Consider the following 22,765-nt stretch of genomic DNA (forward strand, 5'->3'; position numbering starts at 1 on the left):
GGGCCAATTACAGGAGGACCAGCCCCATCAGAAATATGAGCTCCAAGGGACCTGTGGATCGGTTTACTTCCTTCCAGACCTTTCGGATTCTGAAACCAAGAGAAATCTGAGTGAACATCTGGATCAAAATGTGGAATGACCAGGTGTATCGGACCTGGAAAAAGAGATACTTCTGGTAATTCTTAATTTCTCAGGGGGACCTCTCTTAATTCTGCGTTGTTGGAGCAAAAGAGACCCCTTGTGCATTAAATGCATTAAAATCTTTGCATGCAGAGGAATCGTAATGAGAACCACCCTAGGTAGACTGCTGGCTTTTAAAACTGTTTTGACAGTGTTGTCTTTGGGACTACTTAGCACCCCTTTTTAACTACAGTACAATAAAAGTATAATCCTAAAGCACAGACTCCAGTATAACCAATGTCGTTTGCAGACCGTGGGATCTCTAACGAGGATCTCACGGACAAACCTGGCCACAGAATAGGCCATAGTATGGAGCAGGCCACTTACCAGTATGGCCTGGGACACGCTATGCGCTGTGATGTCACTTTACAGATGAGGAGGCAGTTACATGGGCAGCGCACATACTTCTTGCCTGGAGGGGCATTCTTGATTGGCTATGAACGTAAAAATTAGTAAGTTAACAGGATAAAAACCGAGATCAATATAAAACAGTGTAACAGTCTAATGGCTTTTATGTTAAGAAAAGCCCTGCAATAAAACAATAAAGACAATGGAAGCGTGATTGCAGTGGGGAGAGGGAGATGGGTGTAATGAGGAATTGTGTAACATATATCTGATACGGAAGGCCCCAGTGGCTGTTGATGTAGGGCCTGGGAGTAACAGCGCAAAAACTAGGAATTGAGAATTCAGGTTGGAGGTGGTCATTGGAGATGGAGAGTCTTGGACTTACTAGGCAAACTAAGGATGGGTCTGAATGTCCAGAGAATGACCATAACAGCACAGATGGCCGAGGGTGCTTTTTGGTGCATATATAGGCAGAAGGTGTGAAAAATACATATGATCTCACGGGATGGAATGACCGGCCTTGGTAGGTTGACCAGGCATCTCCAGTATGGTGCTCAGGCAGGACCATGGGGTGATGACTGAAAGGATAGGTGATCAAAAGACCATCCTCGGGATGGAGTGATATTGTAGCAAGCTAGGGAGGATGAGTCTAGTCCTCAGTTGTGAAAGAAGGCAAGCCATGTGACTAAAGCAGCAATATCCACACAGTGATACAGTAGACGGTATGGGTTAAGCAAAGCCACTCAAAGTGACAAAAAGGTTCCTCTTAGTGAAACAGGTACGTGGTATGGGATGTCAGAGACTGGGGACATGAGAATAAAGATCTGCAGTGGCAGGCCCAGAGAGTAGGGTCAAAGGCAGTCTCCGTCTCAGGGGCACAGACAGGGCCTGATGTGGCATAGGGAACCGGAGCGAAATGTCAAGCCCTCCCAGGGAAAAGGCAGGGCTCTGGAGAAGGGTGAACAGTCATGGCCTTAGGTAGGGATTACCAACTCGGACTATAGACTATGGCACAGACTTGACTGGAAGGGGCTGGGGGTTTAGTTAAAACAAATGGCCTCAGATGTTAAGTTTATGTGTTATAAGACAGGTTACATAGGGTGGAAAACATGGAAATGGAGTTTGAAAAACTAAAAGCCAGACTACAAAAAAGGTGGTGAACAACACTTTCCCCAAAGGGGTGGGGCCAATAAGTCAGACCACGTGTTGGGCGAGCGGACGAAAAGACAAGCCCGGCTAATGGATGGTACATAGTTACAGCAGGCCCGGAGGGAAGAAACTGCTACGAGTGTTGGTAAGCTCAATTGAGTTGGGAACTAGTGGGGGGGGGGGGGTGAGATTAGAATTTATCAGTGGGTGATTTGTACAGCCACAGCAATGATAATGCGGAGCTCTCGAGTCAAACAGGGGAAGTCCCCTGGGGTGACATGGCAGGAGAGAGAGATAAAAGTCAATGGGGTAACAAGGCAGGTGCCATCAGAGAAGGATGAGGAAGGACGTATTTTTGATGAAGATGTTTCTAGGTAGGCGATTGTTTATGCACTGGGGGTAGGGTTTTATGGCAAGCCCAAGACATTAAAATACAATAGATCCAGGAAGGGTGGCATGAGAGCCCCCAGGAAGAATACTGCTGATGTCAAATGTAGTAAAGAAAGGGTCTGAAGTGGCCCTTTATGGCAGGCCCCTTGTACAATATGGCAGAAGGCCCCAGGAAGAATTATAGGGTTAATAGTAAGTGACATAGCCAGAACCGCAGGGGCTATTGGACATGTAATGGGGTGATATGGTATGCCCTATTGCAGGGGGTAGCGGCTGATAATGCAGGCACTGGAGGGGGGGAAGGGGGGAGGACATTGCAGATTTTGAGTTGATAGGGCATTCTCCAGTGGTTGATAAAACATGCTAAGCGATGTAATATTAAGTCTCAGAGCATGCTATGGTAGCGCCACACTCCCACGCCAAAGGGTATCCTCACCGTTGCCTCATTGCACACGCCACACTTCACCACGTGCTGGTGCATCTTTCCTTCCACATTAATGAGTGACTGGCAGACACGGCAGGTGATCATGGGAGCACTGCCACTATCTGGACTGGTCATCGGAGAGTAGGGAGGAGGGTCCTCGCCAGGAACCACTGCGGAGTGGGCTTCAGGGAAAGGGGGAAACCCTGAAAGAAAGAAATAAAAGCCTTTACAAAGCATTTCCATTCAGAACCACATATATCAGGCATTGTTTGTGAGAAGGAAACAGATGGAGTTGCCAAGGTCCCCGTCTTAGATGTTCAGGTTTTTAGACTACATTTTATTCTGGTGTGATCATGTTTGTAAGCACTACAGATTTTGAAACAAATGGAGCCAACTAAAGCACAGTAAAATTAAGTGATTTGCATAACCAAGTACCTTGGGTCAAGTTGAAACAAACTCTAGTCTCCCTTTTCCACAGTCAGCACTTGATCTTTAGACCGTAGGCTACATCTCAACTCAACAGATATGTCACATCTTTACTTAACAATTAAGCCATATTTTCACTTAGCCACAGATCACATTGCAACTTAATTATAGCTCCTCCCTAAAAATGCACTTTTGTATCAACGTAAAATCTCATGCTAAGCAAAAAACCTGAAGTAGTACCTGGGCAATATGGATTTAATAAAGCAAGTGCAACGTAATGCACTGGGCACATAGATCCCCGTCTTTTTAGATAACAGAGCAGGTTCGTCTGGTATACCCAACACTATTGGAGGAGATAAGGACTTGTTTGCTTATCCATGAGAAGGGCAAATCTGTTTAGTGATGGTCTGATCACAATACTGTAGGGCTAAGACTGTGCTGGTAGCTTCTCTACTGACAATGGCAAGCCTAATTAACAGCCGATCCAAGGGCGATTATCTTCTAGAAGAAGAAAGAGACCAGGGTTTTCATCTGGAAGAAGTTCAAGGAATTATTAAAGGTAAAGGACTCAGAGATTTCAAAGTTTAAGTCACTGGATAGTCATTGTGCTCCAATATGCAGGTATCAGTGTCCTGGTGATGGTTTGGGAGACCTTTCCTATCGAGCTTTTACAATGGCGAGACTGAAGCAAGTGATGCCTCAGAGGGTTATTTGACAAGGTATGTCCCAATACATCCATTTACTGTAGAAGGCTGAACTGGTTTTGACCATTTAAAAGCTGGGGAAACCCTGGGTCTTGATTTAGTCGGTATCGTCTTTAATAGAAGAAACAGATTATTCCAGGTCCTATGGTTTCTTGGGTCTCCAATGCTATTTCCCTGTCTGGTAGCCTTCCCTCCAACATATCCCCAAAGCCTCTAAATTCCCACCTGGCATGAACCAACACTGTCCACTTCAATCACACACTCCGCCTTCTTTAGCGCCATCACATACCCAAATGCAGATGCTAAGCTGTTTTAAAAAGTGTAGGAAACTGCGTGCAAGAGTGCGTCACCTCAGCATCTTGAAAGAATTACAGGCGGGCTTCACAGAAGGTGTAAATACCCTGACACAGTCCTTTTTGCTGTACCAGATTCAGATTAAGCATTTCTCAGAGTATGCCAGCACAAGCTTTAAATTAGTTATTAGGGAGTGCAGGATGGCACGGTAGTCAGGGCAAGACTGAGTCTTTGCACACAGAACAAATAGAGAAGACTACCTTAACGGAAGTCAACATTATAATAGTGATTTTAAGCACTGGAAGTGCCCAAACATATGCTTGATTTCGATTATATAATTTATGTTAGAGCCTTGACTGTGAAAGCTTGCCTTGATAATGTAGGATGGAGCAAATCCCCATTATGCTGGGCGATTGATCACTGTATGAAATAAACTGAAAAATAAAGAAAAAGAAGCAAAACAAAAAAAAGATTAGCTTTTTCTTTTTTGAGAAAACACCATGGTGATTTGTGTATCACTTTATCTGTGAAATGGAATGTGCAAACTATGTTCTTTTTAATTGATACTTTAGGGTGCACCTCAGCACAAAGTTCCAGAAAAAAAGAATTGGGATTGGAGAACGTCAACATTTCATCCAGGGGATAGGACAATCCATTAAGGGCTGACCAGCTGATATAGTGGGAGGCTGGCAGAGGGCAACATGATTGCACATTTAGAAGACTGTGAAACCTTCCCTAAAACTATTTTGTCACATAGCAGAGTCCTGCTGGATTATCCCCAGTAAAGCACGAAGGGAAGTCTTACACACAAAGGGTTGCCAAGAACCAACACCCTGTGGACTATAACATCCATTTATTTATAAACCGATTTCTTCCAGTGCTCGATCATCACAGATATAAAATGGACTCCGGAAAGATCCGAAAAGTGACCCATCTTTTCTTGGAAGAAGTATTTCCATTTTTTCCTAAAAATGTGAAATTTGCATTTAGGTTTCCAGGAAGGTATCTGACGATACTCACAGGTACCTGTAAAAATTGCATTTGTGCTCAGAATAAAGATTGCTTGGCAAAAGAATGTTTTAACTGTGAAATCAAGGCTTTCGACCCCCTCACCCTGGTAACACACATCTGCTTAGATCAGAGTCTGTTCTGAAGGTAGAGGCCCCACATTACATATTTTTTTATTAAAAATATTTTCTTAGTTTAACTAGGTCAAAGAGATAGCATTTTCATACATGAAAGAGAGGTGAGGATTACATTAAAGATAAATGTTGCAGCTGCCTATACTGGGGTAATATTTGTAATCACGATTTAAGATTTCAATCCAGATCCCATGAGTACCAACAGTCAAAGTCCGGATGCCTGTTCCACATGTTCTCTTTTCCTTGCTTATGAAGGCAACTGCTCCTTGTAGGAAACTTTCTCACTTGCTGTATTTTTTTGCTACTCAAAAATCTATTTTCACCCACAAAATTTTAACCATGTTAATCACCGATTTTGAAAGCTTACGAACAACTTTAATTCATGGAGTATCTTTCAAAACCAGTTAGGTTGCATTCTCATCAACAATCTGTCTTTCCACACAGGATTAGCAGCGTGACCTAGCGGAAATTCTGTATTTTCAGACCAAGTTCAATAGTGATATTACCAGCTTGTGTATTCGCATGATGCTGTCAATTAGTGTTGGAAATTGCCCTTTTTGCAGGCTTATCCCCAAACGTTTTGCTTCTTCCTATTTTTTCATGCCCTGCTGTTGGTGGTTTTAGGATTCTGGGCACTTAACCACTGCTGATCAGTTCTAAAGTGCATATGCTCCCTGTGTAAATTGTGTCATGGATTGGTGATTCCATGATTGGTTATTTGATTTACTAGTCAGTCCCTAGTAAAGTGCAGAGTGTGTGCCCAGGGCCTGGAAATCAAATGCTGCTAGTGGGCTTGCAGCACTGGTTGTGCCACCCACCCAAGCAGCCTTTCAAAGACAGGCGGAACGCACCTGGAGATCCACTCCCTCCTCGGATCTTCTAAAAACACTAAGAATCAAAAGAAGTAGATATAACAAACTCATTAGATCAGAGAAAGCCAACTCCTTCAAATACCAACTGGACAAAGCCAAAAATCGCCCGAAACGTCTTTTTGAGCTGATTAAATCTCAATCCAACAATACATCTACCCAATCTCAGCACCTCTCTCGCCCGCAACCAAACTGATGCGGTTGCTGAATTCTTCCTTGATAAGAAGAACAAAATCCAAGCAGATCTTAGGTCTGCTGCACTCAATCTTTCGCCCTCTCTTGACTCCTCTGTCTCCACAACCCAGACCTCGCCTCATTGCCTCTCCCTCAAAAACAATGCTTTATGGAGTCAATTCACTCCCCCCAATGACATTACCATCCTCAATATTCTCTAGACCCTTAAATCCTCAAATCACTTCAATGACCCCCCCCCGCCAACTTCTTTAACCCCTTCCATGCTGCGCAAATTCCGCCGCTGTGCTGACGGAATCTTGCGCGGGCGTGGTCATGACGGAACGGTTCCGTCATGAGCACAGCTCAACCGTGGCTCATGACGGAACCGTTCCGTCATGAGCACCGAAGGGGTTAAAGATATGATAGGATCACTAACACCACTTTGGTCCAAGATCATACAACGCCTCACTTCTTCAAGGTGAGATCCCGGACTGCCTGAGGGCTGGTCTAGTGCTTCCTATTCTCAAAAAACCCTCGGCTGACCCAGTTGACCTGAACAACTACTGGCCAATCACAAACATGCCCACCCTGGCAAAACTGCTGGAGGAATGTGTTCCTGAACAACTACGTAAACATATTGAGCAATTACAGCTTCTCGACCTATTCCAATCGGGCTTCCGCACTGGCCACAGCACTGAAACGGCCATCACTCACATACTGGATGACGCCCTCACCTTACTTGACCAAAATGAAGCTTGCCTTTTAATTCTACTCGATCTCTCATCTGTGTTCGACACTGTCAAACATGACAATCTACTCTACCTCTTGGAACGCAGGATGGGGCTCTCAGGCACGGTCCTTAAATGGTTTTCCTCTTTCCTCAACAACAGAATACAAAGAGTCAAATCCAACCAGTCTCTATGCAACCTTAGTCCTTGCACACTGGGTGTTCCCCAAGGATACTCACTCTCCCCCACACTCTTTAACCTCTTCCTTGAACCATTGACTGTAATTGTGAAAGCCTCCAACATCCAATATCACATGTATGCATGCGGATGACACCCAACTCTACATGAAACTCTCCTCGCCTGATGACATCAAATCTCTCAATGGAACCCTTCTCAAAATCCTAAACTGGCTAACCTCCAACCATCTCAAATTAAACGCCCTCAAGACCGACTTCCTCCTCATTATTTGCTAAGATGGCCGCCAAGTAGGGGCTCTCTGCAAGAGCTCCTGGGTTGGGGATAACCAAATCGGTTTAAATCCCCCTGCAAACCCCGCCATCCACCCGCCTGACTTCTGCAACAAGCCGGATCATAAGGAACAGGAAAGTTTGGCTTACCCCAAGAGGATCATCCAGCGCGCCATCCCCTCTCCTGCTTGACGCTTGGGCTATATGCAGGAGCGCTGCGGGACCTGCGACATCACCACAGCATTGTGGTGGTCGCCTGGGAGACAGCTGATAGCTCACCTTTGGCATCTTGGAGCGGCGATCACCCAGTTTCGTCCCGTCAGCGCCAGACGATGAGCCGAGCGTGTGGAGTCCTCTGAGCAGTATCGCGCTCGTTGACTTCGGCGACTGCAGGTGTCTTTACCATCTGGTGCCCCGCTGGACGCGCCGCACACCCGCCGATGAGTGGGGTTCTCTCTCTTGCAGCATCGCCCTCCTGCTGGGCCGGCTCCCCGGATGATATGATGCCCCCAGGAGCTGGCGACTGGACAGGCGACTCAACAAGTGCAAGTGTACTCTCCCGGCTGGAGCCACGCTGGACGCGATGCACACCAGCCGATGCGTGGGGTTCTCTTCTGTCGCATCGACCGCATCGTTGATCTGATGCCCCCAGGAGACTTGCGTCTCGAGTGCTGAGCCGGGCATCAGCGTGGCGAAGCTACTCTGCCCTGCACTGCGTGAGTGCAGTTCTAATCCCGCTAAATGACTTATTCCCTCGTGAATAATTGGGTTCTCCCCGTAAGGCGGCATTGCACCGCGTTGCTGACTGCCTGACTTTAAAATGGCGGCCGCCACGGACCTAAAGGCGATGTGACGCAATACAAAGCAAACAATGTACAGCAACCGTATTCCTTTATACACACGTGATGCTTGCTTTCCTTTTCTACCAAAGCAGACAATGTACTTAAAACCATCGTCCTCCTTCGTACACACGTTGCTTTCCTTTTTTACCTACTTCCTCTTTACACAAGTGAGCCTTTCTTTCTTTCTCTACCTACTGCCTGGGCCATCTTGAGTAAAGGATTGCTCCCTCCTAATACCTCAGCTCAACCTCCAAACTGGCAGCAACCTGGAAAGAGCAACAGAAAGAGGATTGGGCACAGAAATAGAAATGGACCTCACAGCCATTAGGTAGAGCCTAAACCACAAAAACGGCAGCCATCTTGGAATGGCTCAGTATAACTCAAATAAATGGAAATGTGGTTGGTGAAATGACATGGAATAGTACGTTCTCCACACACCCTAACCTATTCCAGAGAAGGACAATTCCCAAACGATCATAATTAAGGTACAAAAAGATTACAGAAACCAATGTAAGACCCAGGGGGGCAAGAGGATACATCACATTGGGACACATGGAAACAAAGGAGAAGAAAGACACCTACCTACAGGAACGACAATAGACCTGCAAGAGCGAGAGACAGGTAATGACATCTAAGTGAGGTCACCACTGCAGGAACACCGCGGAGAAGTATTTAACATTTTTCAGTAAATATGGTTAGAACCAATTTAGAATCAGCAGGCATAAACTCCTTTGTCAAAGTACCCAACTAACCTATCTAAGAATGCAGCCAAAAACATTCAAACACAACCTAATTAGAAAATACCCAGACACGCTGATCTCTGACCCCTACTTCAATCTAAACAAAGGCATAAATTATTAATAACTTGATATTTTTCACCAGAAAAATGGCTAAATGGTGCACTGTCATTACGAAGATGCTCAACATAAAAAATATAAGCAACATCCCATATGGCACAAAACTTATGATCGTCCCGTCACCAAGACTAAGAGCGGATCTATGCATAACTATCTACAAAAACGGTATTGTACCTATACAAACAGCTAACAACGAGCTAGAAAAGTTCGACAACCTGTTTTCAATGCTAAAAGTGTGTAGATAACGCAAGGCTCTCTAATCAACACCGGACCACATAAGCAGCCATCCTACTCACCACCAACACTACCACCACAGACTTCTCAACACTCAGAAACCCTAGATCCACTACCTACAATGATACCAGGAGGCACAACGTTAACAGGAGGCACATTGGACAGAAGGGATACCGAGACAGGTGAAAATTCTATACCAGGGGTCTCCAACCTTTTCTGTAGTGAGAGCTACATCTGAGCAGCGAAAATTGTCGTGAGCTACTGAAGGCTAGGAAACTCGCACATTTTTTCGAGAGACCCCTCCCACGCCCAGTTTCATTGACTTTAAGCCTAATTTCTTCCAAGCCCATATGGTGGTTTGAAGAAAAGGGGGCACTCTCCCTCTTTTGAAGCTATAGACAGCTGCAGGTTGTGCTACCTGAAGCAAAAGTTTGTCTTGCTTGGAAGCATTCCTGGAAAGTGTAACGAAATACTGCCGGATACAAGCCTACGACCTGCTTTTGTTATCCTCGATCTAATTGTTCACGCACTGCAAAAGTTAAACCTCAACATATATTCCATACCAAATGTGAATTATTGAAGTTTATCTTAGATGTGCAGTCACTAGATTTAAAAAAAGACTCATTTTATTGTGAACAACCTCAATTATTTCTCCTTCACCACATACTCTTTTTTATTACAGTTTTAAAATGTCCCATCCTGGTTCAGCTTTAAATAATTTTTAACTAGTTTGATTAATTAAGGGTTTTATTCAGAATACTCCAGGTCTGTCCATGATCCAGAACTCTGCTGCAGTGTTAGTGTTGAATGCCACACGCACTGGGAACAGAGACGTTTTAAGGCATGGACAAAATGGGCTCTGGCCCAGAGCTCCAACCATTCAGGTTCCCTGATACAGCCAGCGTTGTTCTGCAGAGAGCCTTGCCTGGATGACCTTTAATTATTTTTAAACCGATTGATTTATATATCATTTTCCTTTCTTTTATTTTGAATGTGGCTGTTGTGTGAGTCTATTACAGAGTATTTGCAGAGAAATGTTGTGTTATGTTTCATGCAACATCCATAAAAATGTTTCTTCATTTAGAATAGATCGAAAAAGGACATCACATATTAGAAATGTGATGGTGGCACAGAGATTATTTGCAGTAATGTTAGTGAGCTGCTGCTGTGTTAAACATTGAAAACACACATCACTATCCCTGAATGTTAAATATAAACACATTTATAATTTTGACGAGCATGCCTATGCTGTCAATGGCTTGTCCAAAGAAGGGATTGAAAGAGTTAAAACTGGATCAGAAATGAAAAGCTGCTCTGAAGAGTGGAGCAATTCACATTCTTTTTCGGAGTGCAGACGTGGGGATTTTTTTTATGTTGTGCCTTCGGTAAAGGAAACTGAAACTTGGCAACACCCTGCTTCTCCTGATGTAAAACCCAGAGCTGGAAAGCGGAAAAAGACATTTTCGATTTCGTCTGTTAGTCGTCATTTTGGCTGCTTCCAAACTGTCAGGCAGTGTTGCTGAAGGCATCCTTTGGGCCCCTTTCACTCTTAAGTCCCCAGAAATGTAATTAGCATTAGCAATAATATATTTAGTAGTTCGGGAGCAGATGGGACAAGGCAGGCTCATACTTCACTATTAACAAGACCCAATACTTCAAGTGCCCGTGGCATACCTGCAGCACGATTATAGTACAGAAAGCACACATCACAGCTCCAGTCTGGAGAACAGCGCATTAAGAGGTATAATGCTTACCGATTTGATCTGCTCCTCGCTTGTCTCTCACTCTCATCTGCCTTTCTTCCTCCTCCGCCCTTCCCTCTCACAGCTCCCTCCTTCTCGAAACTCCACGCAGCCTGACCTGCCTCGACCACCCTTCTCATTTGTCTTTGTTCTCTCCCTTCCCCTGGCTGGTGTTTGGACCCCTTCATCACCGCTTCACTGTCCCTGCTCACCACTCCGGATACAGTGTCTGTTGTCAGTGGGCCCATCGCACCACGCTATGCGCCATGTTTCCTGTCCCTGTGTTGAGACCTGCGGGTGCTGGCCTGCCAGGGAGAGCTCTTCTTGAGCGTCTGAGAGGAAGCAGCTGTGCTCTCTCTCTGCCAGGATGCAAGGTAGAAAAAAGCAGGTGGCGCTGGTTCCTAGCAGTTCAATACTGCTTGCACCACCTGCATGCTAGCAGGTTTTTCCAGGACCTGCTTCTTTGCACCAGCATACATCGTGCTGGATCATGAGGGCGGTGCCGGGCTGTGAAAGGCCGGTAACATGGGCTGGAGGAGGAGATCAGCACTAGCGACGTCATCTTTGGCCTGCCCCGCTCCAACTAAGCTCAGTTAGACCAATCTGAGCAGTTGGGTTTGGTGAGGGCAGGCAACGGCTGTAAAAAAAGGCCCAAGAATAATAAATGACAACAACAGGATACAAAATTTTTAGATGCAAGGCGCGAGCTACTAATGGGGGTTCGGCGAGCTACCGGTAGCTCGCGATCGACCGGTTGGAGACCCCTGTTCTATACCATATGCCAATACCGCCCGACACCACCACAGCGAGAAGAATCAGTGCCTCCATCTCAGGATTTGACTTCTCCAACACGTAGGACAGTCAACGGGAACCTCCAGCCAGAATTAAAGGATTTGCAAGCTAACACCCATCTCATACCCCACTCAACAACATCACAAATTACATCAATGACCTTACGAAACTCATATTCTTGTAGCGTAAGTTCAAGAGCTCAGGACATAAGGAGCGCATCCCACTCCACAAACAAAGGAGGCACAAACTCCCGAACTAATGACAAAAATGGGAACACTGAAGAAACCGAAATTCTAAGGCACCAGGACACAAACAAAACACGAAATAGGCAGATGCGTACTCCCAAAATATCTCCTCAGACTCAGAGAGAAATCGAAGCTCTTCAAACACAAGTGGGCAATATGTCACAGGACATTTTAAACACAATACAAACTAAGGAACAAATACTAGAAATCACGGTAAGCACCCACGCCAAAGTCGAACAAGTCCAAAAATTAGTGCATAATATTCAAGAAAAGAGTAAAGAGACAACCATCCCATTATCAAATAGGCATAATCGACCAGACAGAAATCTTAAATACTTATCAGACTATGAAACCTTAACCATACTGCGGTCGTATGAGCCTAAAGCTAGCAGCAGAGGTGAGGAAATTGAATCAGTCCCGATCGATGCTAATAGAACATCCTGGCCTAAGAATAGGAAACACAACCTTAACAACCTACAAGTCCAGCTAACCGCCAATACTCAAGAGATGAACTCTAGTAGCTCAGGGAAACCACTACTATGCCTACTGCTCAACTGTCGAGCGCAGCAAAACATGCCTCAGACATTGCTGCCCTCATCGTTAGCCATAACAATCCTAACAGAAACATGGCTTATGGAATCCTCCTCCCCTTTCATGGACCTACTGGTGACCCCTCTATATAACATTGTGAGATTAGACAGACTAAAAAAGACAGATGGCTGTATAGTCTGCATACACCGATCGGATATAGAGGTCAACCAAATACAATCTGACCCTCTCGAATCTTGTGAATACCTAGGTCTCAATATAAGAACTGCAGACAATCAAAGGTGCAACCTGCATGCGCTTTAACACCCACCAGGCAATAATACTAGTTTCATAGGACAGTTAATGGAGATCATCACAGTTAACTCTAACAGTCACACCAATAACGTATTCCAAGGCGACTTTAATTTACACTGGAATGATAATAATGACAAACAGGTCAACGCACTTAAGGACTTTTTAGCAGATCTAAACCTTACTCAAGCCTGCACACAGCCAACTCACTCGAAAGGGGCAAACCTAGATTGGGTAATTTCAAGGATTAAAGATATTACAGTCCACTCAATTGTTCCTTGCGATTGGTCAGATCACCATGCCATAAACTTCCTGATACCCACAATAAACAAGCATTGGCATAGCCAATAGGTCTCGCCTTTGGGACCTTATAAGTGTTTAGCCATGCAACAGTTGCATAACTAAATACTTATAAGGTCCCAAAAGCCAGACCTATTGGCTATGCAAAGCGGCCGTGCGGCCGCAAAAGTGATCGCGATCACGATCAAACATCAAAGCGGCCGCGAAAGTGAAAGTAATCGCGGTAAAGTGCGGCGCGCGTGCCCGCGCACATGCACTGTAGCTCTAGGCTGGCCTGGTAGCACTTTTTGGAGCCCTCTCAATAAGTCTCGCCAGACCAGCGCATGCGCTGGGTCAGGCGAGACCTAAAAAGAGCAAGACCGCGCAGCCTGTCAAACTGAAAAAGTGGACCCGGGACACCAAAGACCCTAATATTCAGCTACTAGTAGCAAGATGTGAGAAGGATCTAATATCCGCCTAACAACTTGCTGAACGTTAACGAACTCACTGAGCACTACACCAAGTCAATGACTAATATTAGTCAACTCCACCATGCCACTAAAACTGAAAAGAATATCTGAGAAAGATAAAAATCCATGGTTTAATGAGACACTGAATGAAGATAGGCAGAAACTGAGACTTGCAGAAAGAAAATGGAGACAGCACCCATCATCCCCCCCAGCTTAAAACTCAGAAAAATCAGAAACGAGTACAACAAAAGGGTACTCAAATCCAAAAAGGAATTTTTTAGATCGAAACTGGACAACACCAAAAACGGACCGCGGAAATTATTTGAGATGTTAAAGCAACAATCAAACAAGTTGGCCAAATCTGCCCAAGAAACTACTAAAACTCAACTGAGCTGCGAAGAATTCAAACATTCTTCACTGACAAGGCCAACAAGCTAGAAAGAGCGCTTATGTTGGCAGCCGACAACCTTCCCAGCCAACTACCACCACAGAGCAATGAAACCACGACAAACGATCATTATAGATTGAAAAACAATGCACAATTGGCACCCTTCAAGTTATATGACCAGAATACCATTGACAAAACCCTCTCGGATATCAAACCTAATAACCACTACAATGACCCCCCTCCCCCCTAAATGCTTAAAAAGAATCAATCATATCGTTGTCCCTATATGGACAAAAATAATAAATGCTTCACTATCTCAAGGGATACCAGAGTGCCTAAAAACAGGCCAAGTCCTCCCCATCATCAAAAAACCTACAGCGGACCCGGCAGAGCCAAATAACTTTCGCCCAGTAACCAATATTCCAGTACATGGCAAACTAATTGAGAAATGTGTACAAAATCAACTGAGCAATCACATCGCCAATTACAAGCTGCTGGACGACTGCCAATCCGGATTCAGACCAGGCCACAGTAAGGAAACAGCAATCTTACACATAGTGGATGATGAGCTAAAGGCCGTAGAGCACAATCAAACATGCCTACTAGTCCTTATTGGCCTGTTGTTTGCTTTTGACACTGTAAACCATGAAAAATTACTAGCCAGGCTTCAAGACAGGATGGGACTATCTGGAACTGTTCTGAAATTGTTTGAATCCTTCCTTCAGAACAGAACACAAAGATTCCTGGTCAACCAGACGCTATCCCCATCATGCCCAAATTCGATTGGAGTCCCTCATGGATCAACACTATCTCCGTCACTATTTAACCTTTAGGTCAAACCCCTCACAGAAATTCTCCGAGACGCAAGCATATCTTATCACATGTACGCAGATGACACTCAGATCTACATCAAGATATCGTCACTGGAAGACAAAGATAATGAATGAGGCCTAAAAATTTCATTACACTGGTTAACTAGCAATCATCTGAAACTAAATGCACAAAAAACGGAATTCCTATTAATATCACCACTTAGGAACCCCACAAAAGTGAAGGAATGGACCAAACTGATCACAGCGCTAAACAGCACCCCTACTCTAGTTGATTCTACAAAATCACTGGGAATCACGCTAGACATGAAAGCCCACCATTGTCAATGACAAAAAGTGCCCGGTTTCACCTGAACTAGATTAGAAAAGTGAAACCACTCATTTCTACGGCAGACCTCAAACTGGCAGTCCAGTCCTTAGTTATTTCTAGGATTGAATACGGATGTACAACTCTACCAGGTCTATCAAAAATTTCCACAGCACCACTAAAACCATGTCAAAATGCGGCGGCAAGACTCATCACTGGATCTAGAAAATACGACCATATCTCCCCTCACCTGAAAGCATTAAACTGGTTACCATACAAAGCTATAATTCAACTTAAACTGGCATGTACTACCCACAAAGCGCTCCACTACAAAACACCAAGGTACTTAGCTCAGAAAATTGAGCTCTCAGGGGGAAGCAGACCAGCTAGGAGTGCCTATGAGCTGCTGCTGAAACCACCCATCTTTCGGAAGAAGAAAACGTATGACAGAGCTTTCTCCGGAATAGCCCCCAAAATCTGGAACTCACTCCCTCAAAACATTAGAAAAATTCCAAACACAGCAACATTCAAGAAGGAAGTGAAGATCTTCTTCCTAATGAGCAAGTTCCTTCCCTAGGCTGGACTGTTCATCATCAACATCTTGGCTAATACCCAAACGTCGATCGTGAACTGTTTTTGATGTAGAACTCACGGGAAGCACATCAGAACCATTTGTATAGTAATACTGTACACAGTGTTCTTTAATCAGGTCCTAGAAAAAAAAATAATCAGTTTTTTGCTGAAACTGATAAGAAAGTCATGTACCGGAATATTATATATATTAATGCTGCTATACCCACTGTGTTCCAAATGTACCTCATGTAACTGTGAAGCGCTCTGATACCCAAGGGTCACGTCCGCGCTATATAAAACTCTATAAATAAAATAAATTGCACCTGCTAGGCAATCCACCACTGTTGTGAAATTTCTCTGTAACCTCACTGCCCTCAACTGCACTCCCATCATTGATTCCACTAAATCATTGGGAGTTGTGCTAGACAAGAACCAAAACATGCAAGACCACGTCAGATCATCAACCAAAGGAGCAAACTTCCAACTTTGCATCCTTAGAAAACTCAAACCCTACCTCCCCAAAGACGACTTTAAATCGGCGGTGCAAGCACTTGTCATCTCTAGACTAGAATACGGCAGTGCTACTCTATGCGGACAGCCGAAACTCAGTTTAGCCCTCATCAGAGCATCTCTAAATGCTGCTACTAGACTCATCACAAACAAGCTGGAACTCTCCGGGGGCTCCAGTTCCACAAGAAGCACCGGCACACTGCTGCTCAAGCCAAATAAATTTAATAAGCTTAAAACCTACAAGCGCTCATTCTCGGGCGGCGCCCCGAAAATCTGGAACTCCCTTCCAGTGGAAACAAGACAGATTCCCTCTACACTTACCTTCAAAAGGGAAGTTAAAGCTCTACTCAAACAATGCCTTGAACTAGATGCTTTGCTCCTCCTGCCTCTAGCTTACTGTACACATATCACTTCAGGGCTCGAAAAATTTACTCGACCGCTAGCATTTGCGAGTCAGATTAATTCAGGACAAGCTATTTTTAGGTCCTACTAGCCCTTACTGGCGAGTAGGAATACAAACTGACACTTGACCTCTGCCTCTGAAAACAGGGGGAATGTGACAAGATAGCAAGATTTAAAGGCATCTTTATTGCTCATAAAGTAAATGAGCAATAAAAATGCTTTTAAATCTTGTTAACATGTCACATTTGCTCAGCTTTCAGTTTAGAGGTCAAGTGCATTTCAGTTTGGTCTAGGAGATTTTTTAGGTTACTAGACCTGCAGGTCTAGTGCATTTTCTATGATTTTTCGAGCCCTGCACTTGTTGCAACCCTTTGTTGCCGGAGAGATTATCTGGTTTGCTCTTGTTGTATATTGCCCTGTTTTTCATTCTCACCCAACCTGCTTTCCATATCCGCGTTAATTTTAATCTGCTCCTTTTGTATTGTGTCCCACTGTTTCCTTGATCTCTCTCCCGTTTTCCTTTGTATGCCTCAACTGTATGTAAAGCGCTCTGATACCCAACTGGGTCATGTTCACGCTACACAAAACTCTAAATAAATAAAGAAAGAAAGAAATAAAGGTAACTCAGATCTGCCACCGCAGTATCTGTGCGCAGTCTAGTACTGCCATATCGACTTGGCAAGTGCACCCACTTGACAGGCCCCAACCTTCCCTTTTCTTACATGGGAGTCACCTCTAAGGTAGGCCCAAGGTACTCCTGTGGGCAGGGTGCAGTGTATGTGAAAGGTAGGACATGCTGTGGCATCCATGCCTTTCTACCTTAATCATAACATAAGGTTTCTGCTTGGTATTTCTAATAGGTCATCTACTTATGTCATATAGGAACCTTTGGTATGTCATCAGGTTCCATGAGGGAGGTAGGAATTGTGGAAGAGCTTCAGTTGAGGCGGATGTTGGATTGCTGTAGGATGGGATCTTTATGTGGAATAAACTACTGAGAAACAGCCTTCCTGTGTCCAAAATTTACTTCCCGGAATGCTTCACTGGCGTAGTCAGCAGGATACAGAAAGGATCCTAACACAAGGACTTGGTGAGGAATGATTTATGCCAATTTAAAGAAACACTCTGGTTAATTAATTCCTCCTTGGAAGCGAGCATCTAAAAAGAGATTTTTCTCCTTATCAATCTCTTGGTGTTATTTATAAACATTTAACGGAAAGGCTTTCTCTTTTGCTCATATTTTGTACTCTGTCTGGCTGGGGACTGGGAGCTTCGCCGCATACTCGCCCCATTTATGTTGGTAGTGAGTGGGGTTGGGAGACATATTGCGGATTCGGGCTCGTCCTAGACTGCTGTCACATGGAGGAATTTGCGGACTTTTAGATGTTTTCTAAAAGGTCTTTTGTCTGTGCTAAGATCCGTTTCAGCTGAAGCGAACTTTGATTTAAAAAATCGCTTCGTTGTGATCTTTTAAAAGTCAAGCCTTCATTGTAATTCCACCTGCGGATGCCAAGAATCTTACCTTGCAAGAGTTCTTCGGAGTCCGAGATCTTGATTCTCCATTCTTCAAGTATCATATCGTCTTGGTTCTCTCGTCCTCATCGCGTTGCGCGTCAACGCGCAACGTAAGTGTGCGTGGCAGCCATTTAAAAAAAAAAGGGAAAACTTGTTTGTCTGGTAACCACGCAAGGAACGTCATCTAGCTTGCAGTGATAGCGTTTTGCTTTTCTTCTTGCGTGTCTTCCCAGTGATGCGCACACTTTATGCTGTTGAGCTGCAATTTCAGTGACGCGCACACTACATGTTATTGAGCTACAATTGCAGTGATGCGCACACATGATAGTTTCACGGCGTGATGTTTTGCGTGTCTTCCTAGTGATGCGCACACTACTTTCTGGTGACTTGCAATGTCAGTGATGCGCACACTATTAGATGGAAAGGATTGAAGGTATTTCATTGTCATAGCATTAACTACGAGAAACTTTTGACCCTTTTACAGTGTGTTGCTTCAGCTTGATTATAATTTTACATTGACTTGTAATACTAAGTATTCCATTCACATTCTTTGTGTTGATAAATCTTCATTATTGTTGAAAGTATTACTTTATGTGTAAGTTGTGTCACTAACTTGTATGCTTGTTTTGCAGAGTTAATTATTATTTTGCAGATTGTTTGGTTTACTTTTTAGTAATTCAAGCTAATTTAATATTCCAACCATGCAAAATGTTACGGCTGCACCTTTCTTTCTTTCGAGTCCTGGAACTCCTCCAATATCTTAGAAAAAGTGGAAAGTTGTTTTCGAAAGGTATGCCAGAGTTTGTGGTCCATCACTTAGTGCGGAGAGAAAGACTTCATTACTTCTTCATTGCTTGGGCTCAGAAGGCCAAGACGTGTTTGATCATTTGCCGGACTTATCCGATGCTGAAGCGAGGAGCTTAAATGATTTTGAAATATCTGTAAAGAAACTTGATAAACATTATTTACCAAAGGTGAGCACCATCTTGGAAAGGTATCAATTAGCCAAAAGAATGCAAAAAGATGATGAGACCATAGATGGATATATGTTACAAATTTGAGAAAACTAGACTCTTCATGCAGATTTGAAAATTTAACCGATGAACGCATCAGGGATCAATTCATGGTAGGTTGTAACATGGAGAGGGTTAGAGAAGAACTTTGGCTGCGGGATGAGCCCACATTGGATGAGGTTCTTACAGTTGCCAAAAGAATCAAACATTCTCTCAAATGTGTTGCTGTAATAAAGAAAGAATGTGATAAAGAACAACAGATACAAGCGATTAAAGAAAAAGGTCATACGAGTGAAGAATACTTTATGATCCGGGTTCTAATGGCAAGGAAAAAGTAAATGAAAAATGGGTGGAACGTAAATGTTACAAATGCGGTAAAGCCGGGCATCTTGCGAATGACAAAAAGTGTCCAGCTTTAAATCAAACTTGTTCGAAATGCAAAAGGAAAAATCATTTTTCTTCTTTTTGCAAGAGTAGACCTTCTCCCAAGGTAAAGGAAGTAGAAGTTTTTGAAAGTGATAATAATCATAGTCTTGCTGAATTTGAGAGCGGTCAGATCGTTGTCCAAGTGGAGAGTGGGGGGCAAAAAAAGTCTTGTCCTTTTGACAATATTAATGTTGAAGGGGAAAGTACTAAGGTCTTATTCGATTCTAGGGCGAAGATCACCACGGTTTCTAATGAATTCTACAATAGCAGATTAAAGAATAAGGTTTCTCTGTTAAAAGCGGATATCATACCTTTGGCATTTGGTGGAGAACCCATCAAACCATGGTTATTTCATGGGTCTAATTGAATATAAAGATAGACTAATTTCAGGAAAAATATATGTATCTAAGAAAGGGGACAGCATCATCAGCTGGATCCACCAAGGAGATTTGGGTGTGTTCCTCGACCCAAACGCTGATCCTCCCTTCAAATTAGAGACAAGGTCAATGCGGTAGTAGAATGTGGGGATAGTGAATTTGCAGTTAATCTTGCGAAAGTTTCCCCATGTATTCAGGAAAGATTTAGGATGTTTAAAAAAGGGTATGTGCATAAAATCAAACTAAAGGATGGTTCCATTCCAGTTTGTTCCAAAGTAAGCAGTGTTCCTCTTTCAGTAAAGGAAGATATGAGGAAAGAGATCTGTAAATTGAAAGAAGGTGGTATTATAGAGGAAGTAGAGGGCACAGAGTGGTTGGCCCCAGTGTTCGCTGCTCCAAAATCCAACGGCAATTTACACCTCTGCATTGATTTGAGGCAATTGAATAAATGTGTGGTGGTGGATCGGTATCCTTTGCCCAATATAACAGAATTGTTGGTCATGCTGGGCGGAGCTAAAGTCTTTAGCACGAAATATCTCACATCCGCCCATAACCAAATAGAACTGGATGAATCTAGTAGGGATTACACCTCTTTCATTACTCCATTTGGTACGTTTAGATTTATACGTATGCCTTTTGGTTTAGTATCAGCATCATCTGTCTTCCAGAGGGTCATGGAAAGTGTTCTTAAAGATTGTCTGGAATATGTGTCTATCAAGATGACATCTTGATATTTGGAAATGGCGTTAATGAGCATGATCATCGTTTAAAATAGGTTTTGAAAAGGTTGAGTGATAGTAATTTTACAGTTAAGGTAGAAAAGTGCAAGGTTAGATCAGGTTGCATTAATTATCTAGGGCACAAGATAATGGGTGAAGGGGTTAAACCTAAGATTGACTTGATCAACACTATCCAGAACATGAGTTCCCCCACCAATAAGCACGAACTTATGAATTTTTTTTAGGTATGGTGGACTATTTTTATTTATTTGCGGGTTTTATATAGCGCCTGCATCACCCCATACGGGGTATCTCTGCGCTGGGACAGCTTACTGACCACCAAGAGAGTGAGATTAAAAAAGCTCTGTTTTCAACAGTTTCCTGAAGACTAATAGGTTGGTGCATTGACGTAGTTGTAGTGGGAGGAGATTCCAGTATCGGGGAGCAAGGTGAGAGAACGCCTTCCCTCCCATCCGAGCCAGTTTGATACGGGGAGTACACAGATATACTAGATGACTAGATCTCAACATTCTAGTGGGAGTATATCTCACTAATTTATGAGCCAGATAGCCAGGACCCAAGTTGTGTAGGGATTTGAAGACCATACAACAGATTTTAAACCTGACTCTTTCTTATAGGGAGCCAGTGAAGGTCACAGAGTAGAGGAGCAGAAGGGGTCCTGGGAAGTGCGTTTACTAAACGGGCCGCAGTGTTCTGGACAACCTGTAATTTATTTAGGGATTTTTCTTCGGCTGCAATCAATAGGGCATTGCAGTAGTCTAATCTACTGATAATCAACGATTGAAAAAGGGTTTTGCAGGTGGTTAGAGGAAGAAAGGGACAGACCCTTCGCAAAATGCAGAGAGTGTGAAAACAGGTTCTGGCAGTACTGTTTACATGTTCTTCTAGAGTTAGACCCTGATCAATACGCACTCCTAAATCCTTTACTACATCTTTAGGGGACGGGGCAGAGCCTAATTCCTCTGGCCACCAACTAGGGGACCATCTTAGTTTTGCCTCTCCAAACAGCATTATTTCTGATTTGTCAGTATTCAGTTGTAGAAAGTTCTCCCTCATTCATTGCGCAATACCCTTCATACCCTCAGAAAAGATATCTTGGGTGAGTGGATTCGATTTATCAAATGACAGCAGAAGTTGCGTGTCATCTGCATAAGATATGGGGTAAATCCAAGCCTTCTGAGGAGTCCTGCCAAGGGGGTCACATAGATGTTAAATAATGTGGGACTCAAACAAGAGCCCTGTGGAAACCCCTTGCTGATACAGGTAGTTTGAGAACGGTAGGGACCAAGATAAACGGTTTGCGTCCTATTGGTTAGGAAGTCAATTAACCAACTCAGTGCTTTACCCCTAACACCCATCGCCTTAAGGCGGGTTTTAAGAATCTGATGGGATATGGTGTCGAAGGCAGCCGACAGGTCAAGCAGGACCAACATCACTGCCTGACCCTTGTCTGCTGTCATTCGGATGTTGTCTGTGACCTCCACTAATGTTGTTTCAGTGCTGTGTTTCGGGCGAAATCCAGACTGTGATTGATCTAGACAGTGGGTGGCTTCAATAAACTCGGAAAGATGTTTATTAATATGCTTTTTGAGAAGTTTACTATTAAGGGGGAGCAAAGAAATAGGTCGGTAGTTGGTGATGTCCTCTGGTGACAACTTCGGGTTTTTCTTTATGGGAACAACCTGAGCTGCTTTCCACTCAACTGTGAGGACACCTTCATCCAAGGATTTATTGAGGATAGTACAAATAGAGCTTGCAAGAGAGGTTGACAGAGTGGCTGCGATTTTAGCCGGCATAGGGTCTAAAGGCGAGCCTGATTTAGTGCTCTTTAGAAGAGCGTCAACTTCTAGATTGGTGCATATAGGGAAGGTGTCTAGGGTTTGTAGTGGCACCTTAGCGGGGATTAATTGTATGAGCGGACTAGTACAGGGAACAGTAGTCGAGGTAATTTTTTGATATATTTTTTCAATTTTCTGAACTAGATAATTTGCAATGTTATCACAGAGGAGTTGTGAGGGGGCAGCATCAGTGTTGCATGTTTTGGGGTTGGTAAATGTATTTAATATTTGGTAAAGCGTGCGGAAGGAGTTT

At 43.7% G+C, this 22,765-nt stretch overlaps 1 protein-coding gene across 1 annotated transcript in view; it reads right to left on the bottom strand.

The window, feature by feature from the left end:
• The window catches only part of PIP4P1 (phosphatidylinositol-4,5-bisphosphate 4-phosphatase 1), a 160,065-nt gene that overhangs the window by 110,767 nt on the left and 26,533 nt on the right, over positions 1–22,765 (bottom strand). The window contains exons 2-3 of the mRNA XM_085600918.1: positions 2,501–2,691; positions 508–614 (exon numbers count right to left, since the gene is read on the bottom strand). Of these exons, the coding sequence (XP_085457044.1) occupies positions 508–614; positions 2,501–2,691 (298 nt within the window). The remainder of the gene's footprint in view (positions 1–507; positions 615–2,500; positions 2,692–22,765) is intronic.

Source organism: Triturus cristatus, chromosome 1_2 (assembly GCF_964204655.1).
Source record: "Triturus cristatus chromosome 1_2, aTriCri1.1, whole genome shotgun sequence".
NCBI classification, from domain to species: Eukaryota; Metazoa; Chordata; class Amphibia; order Caudata; family Salamandridae; genus Triturus; species Triturus cristatus.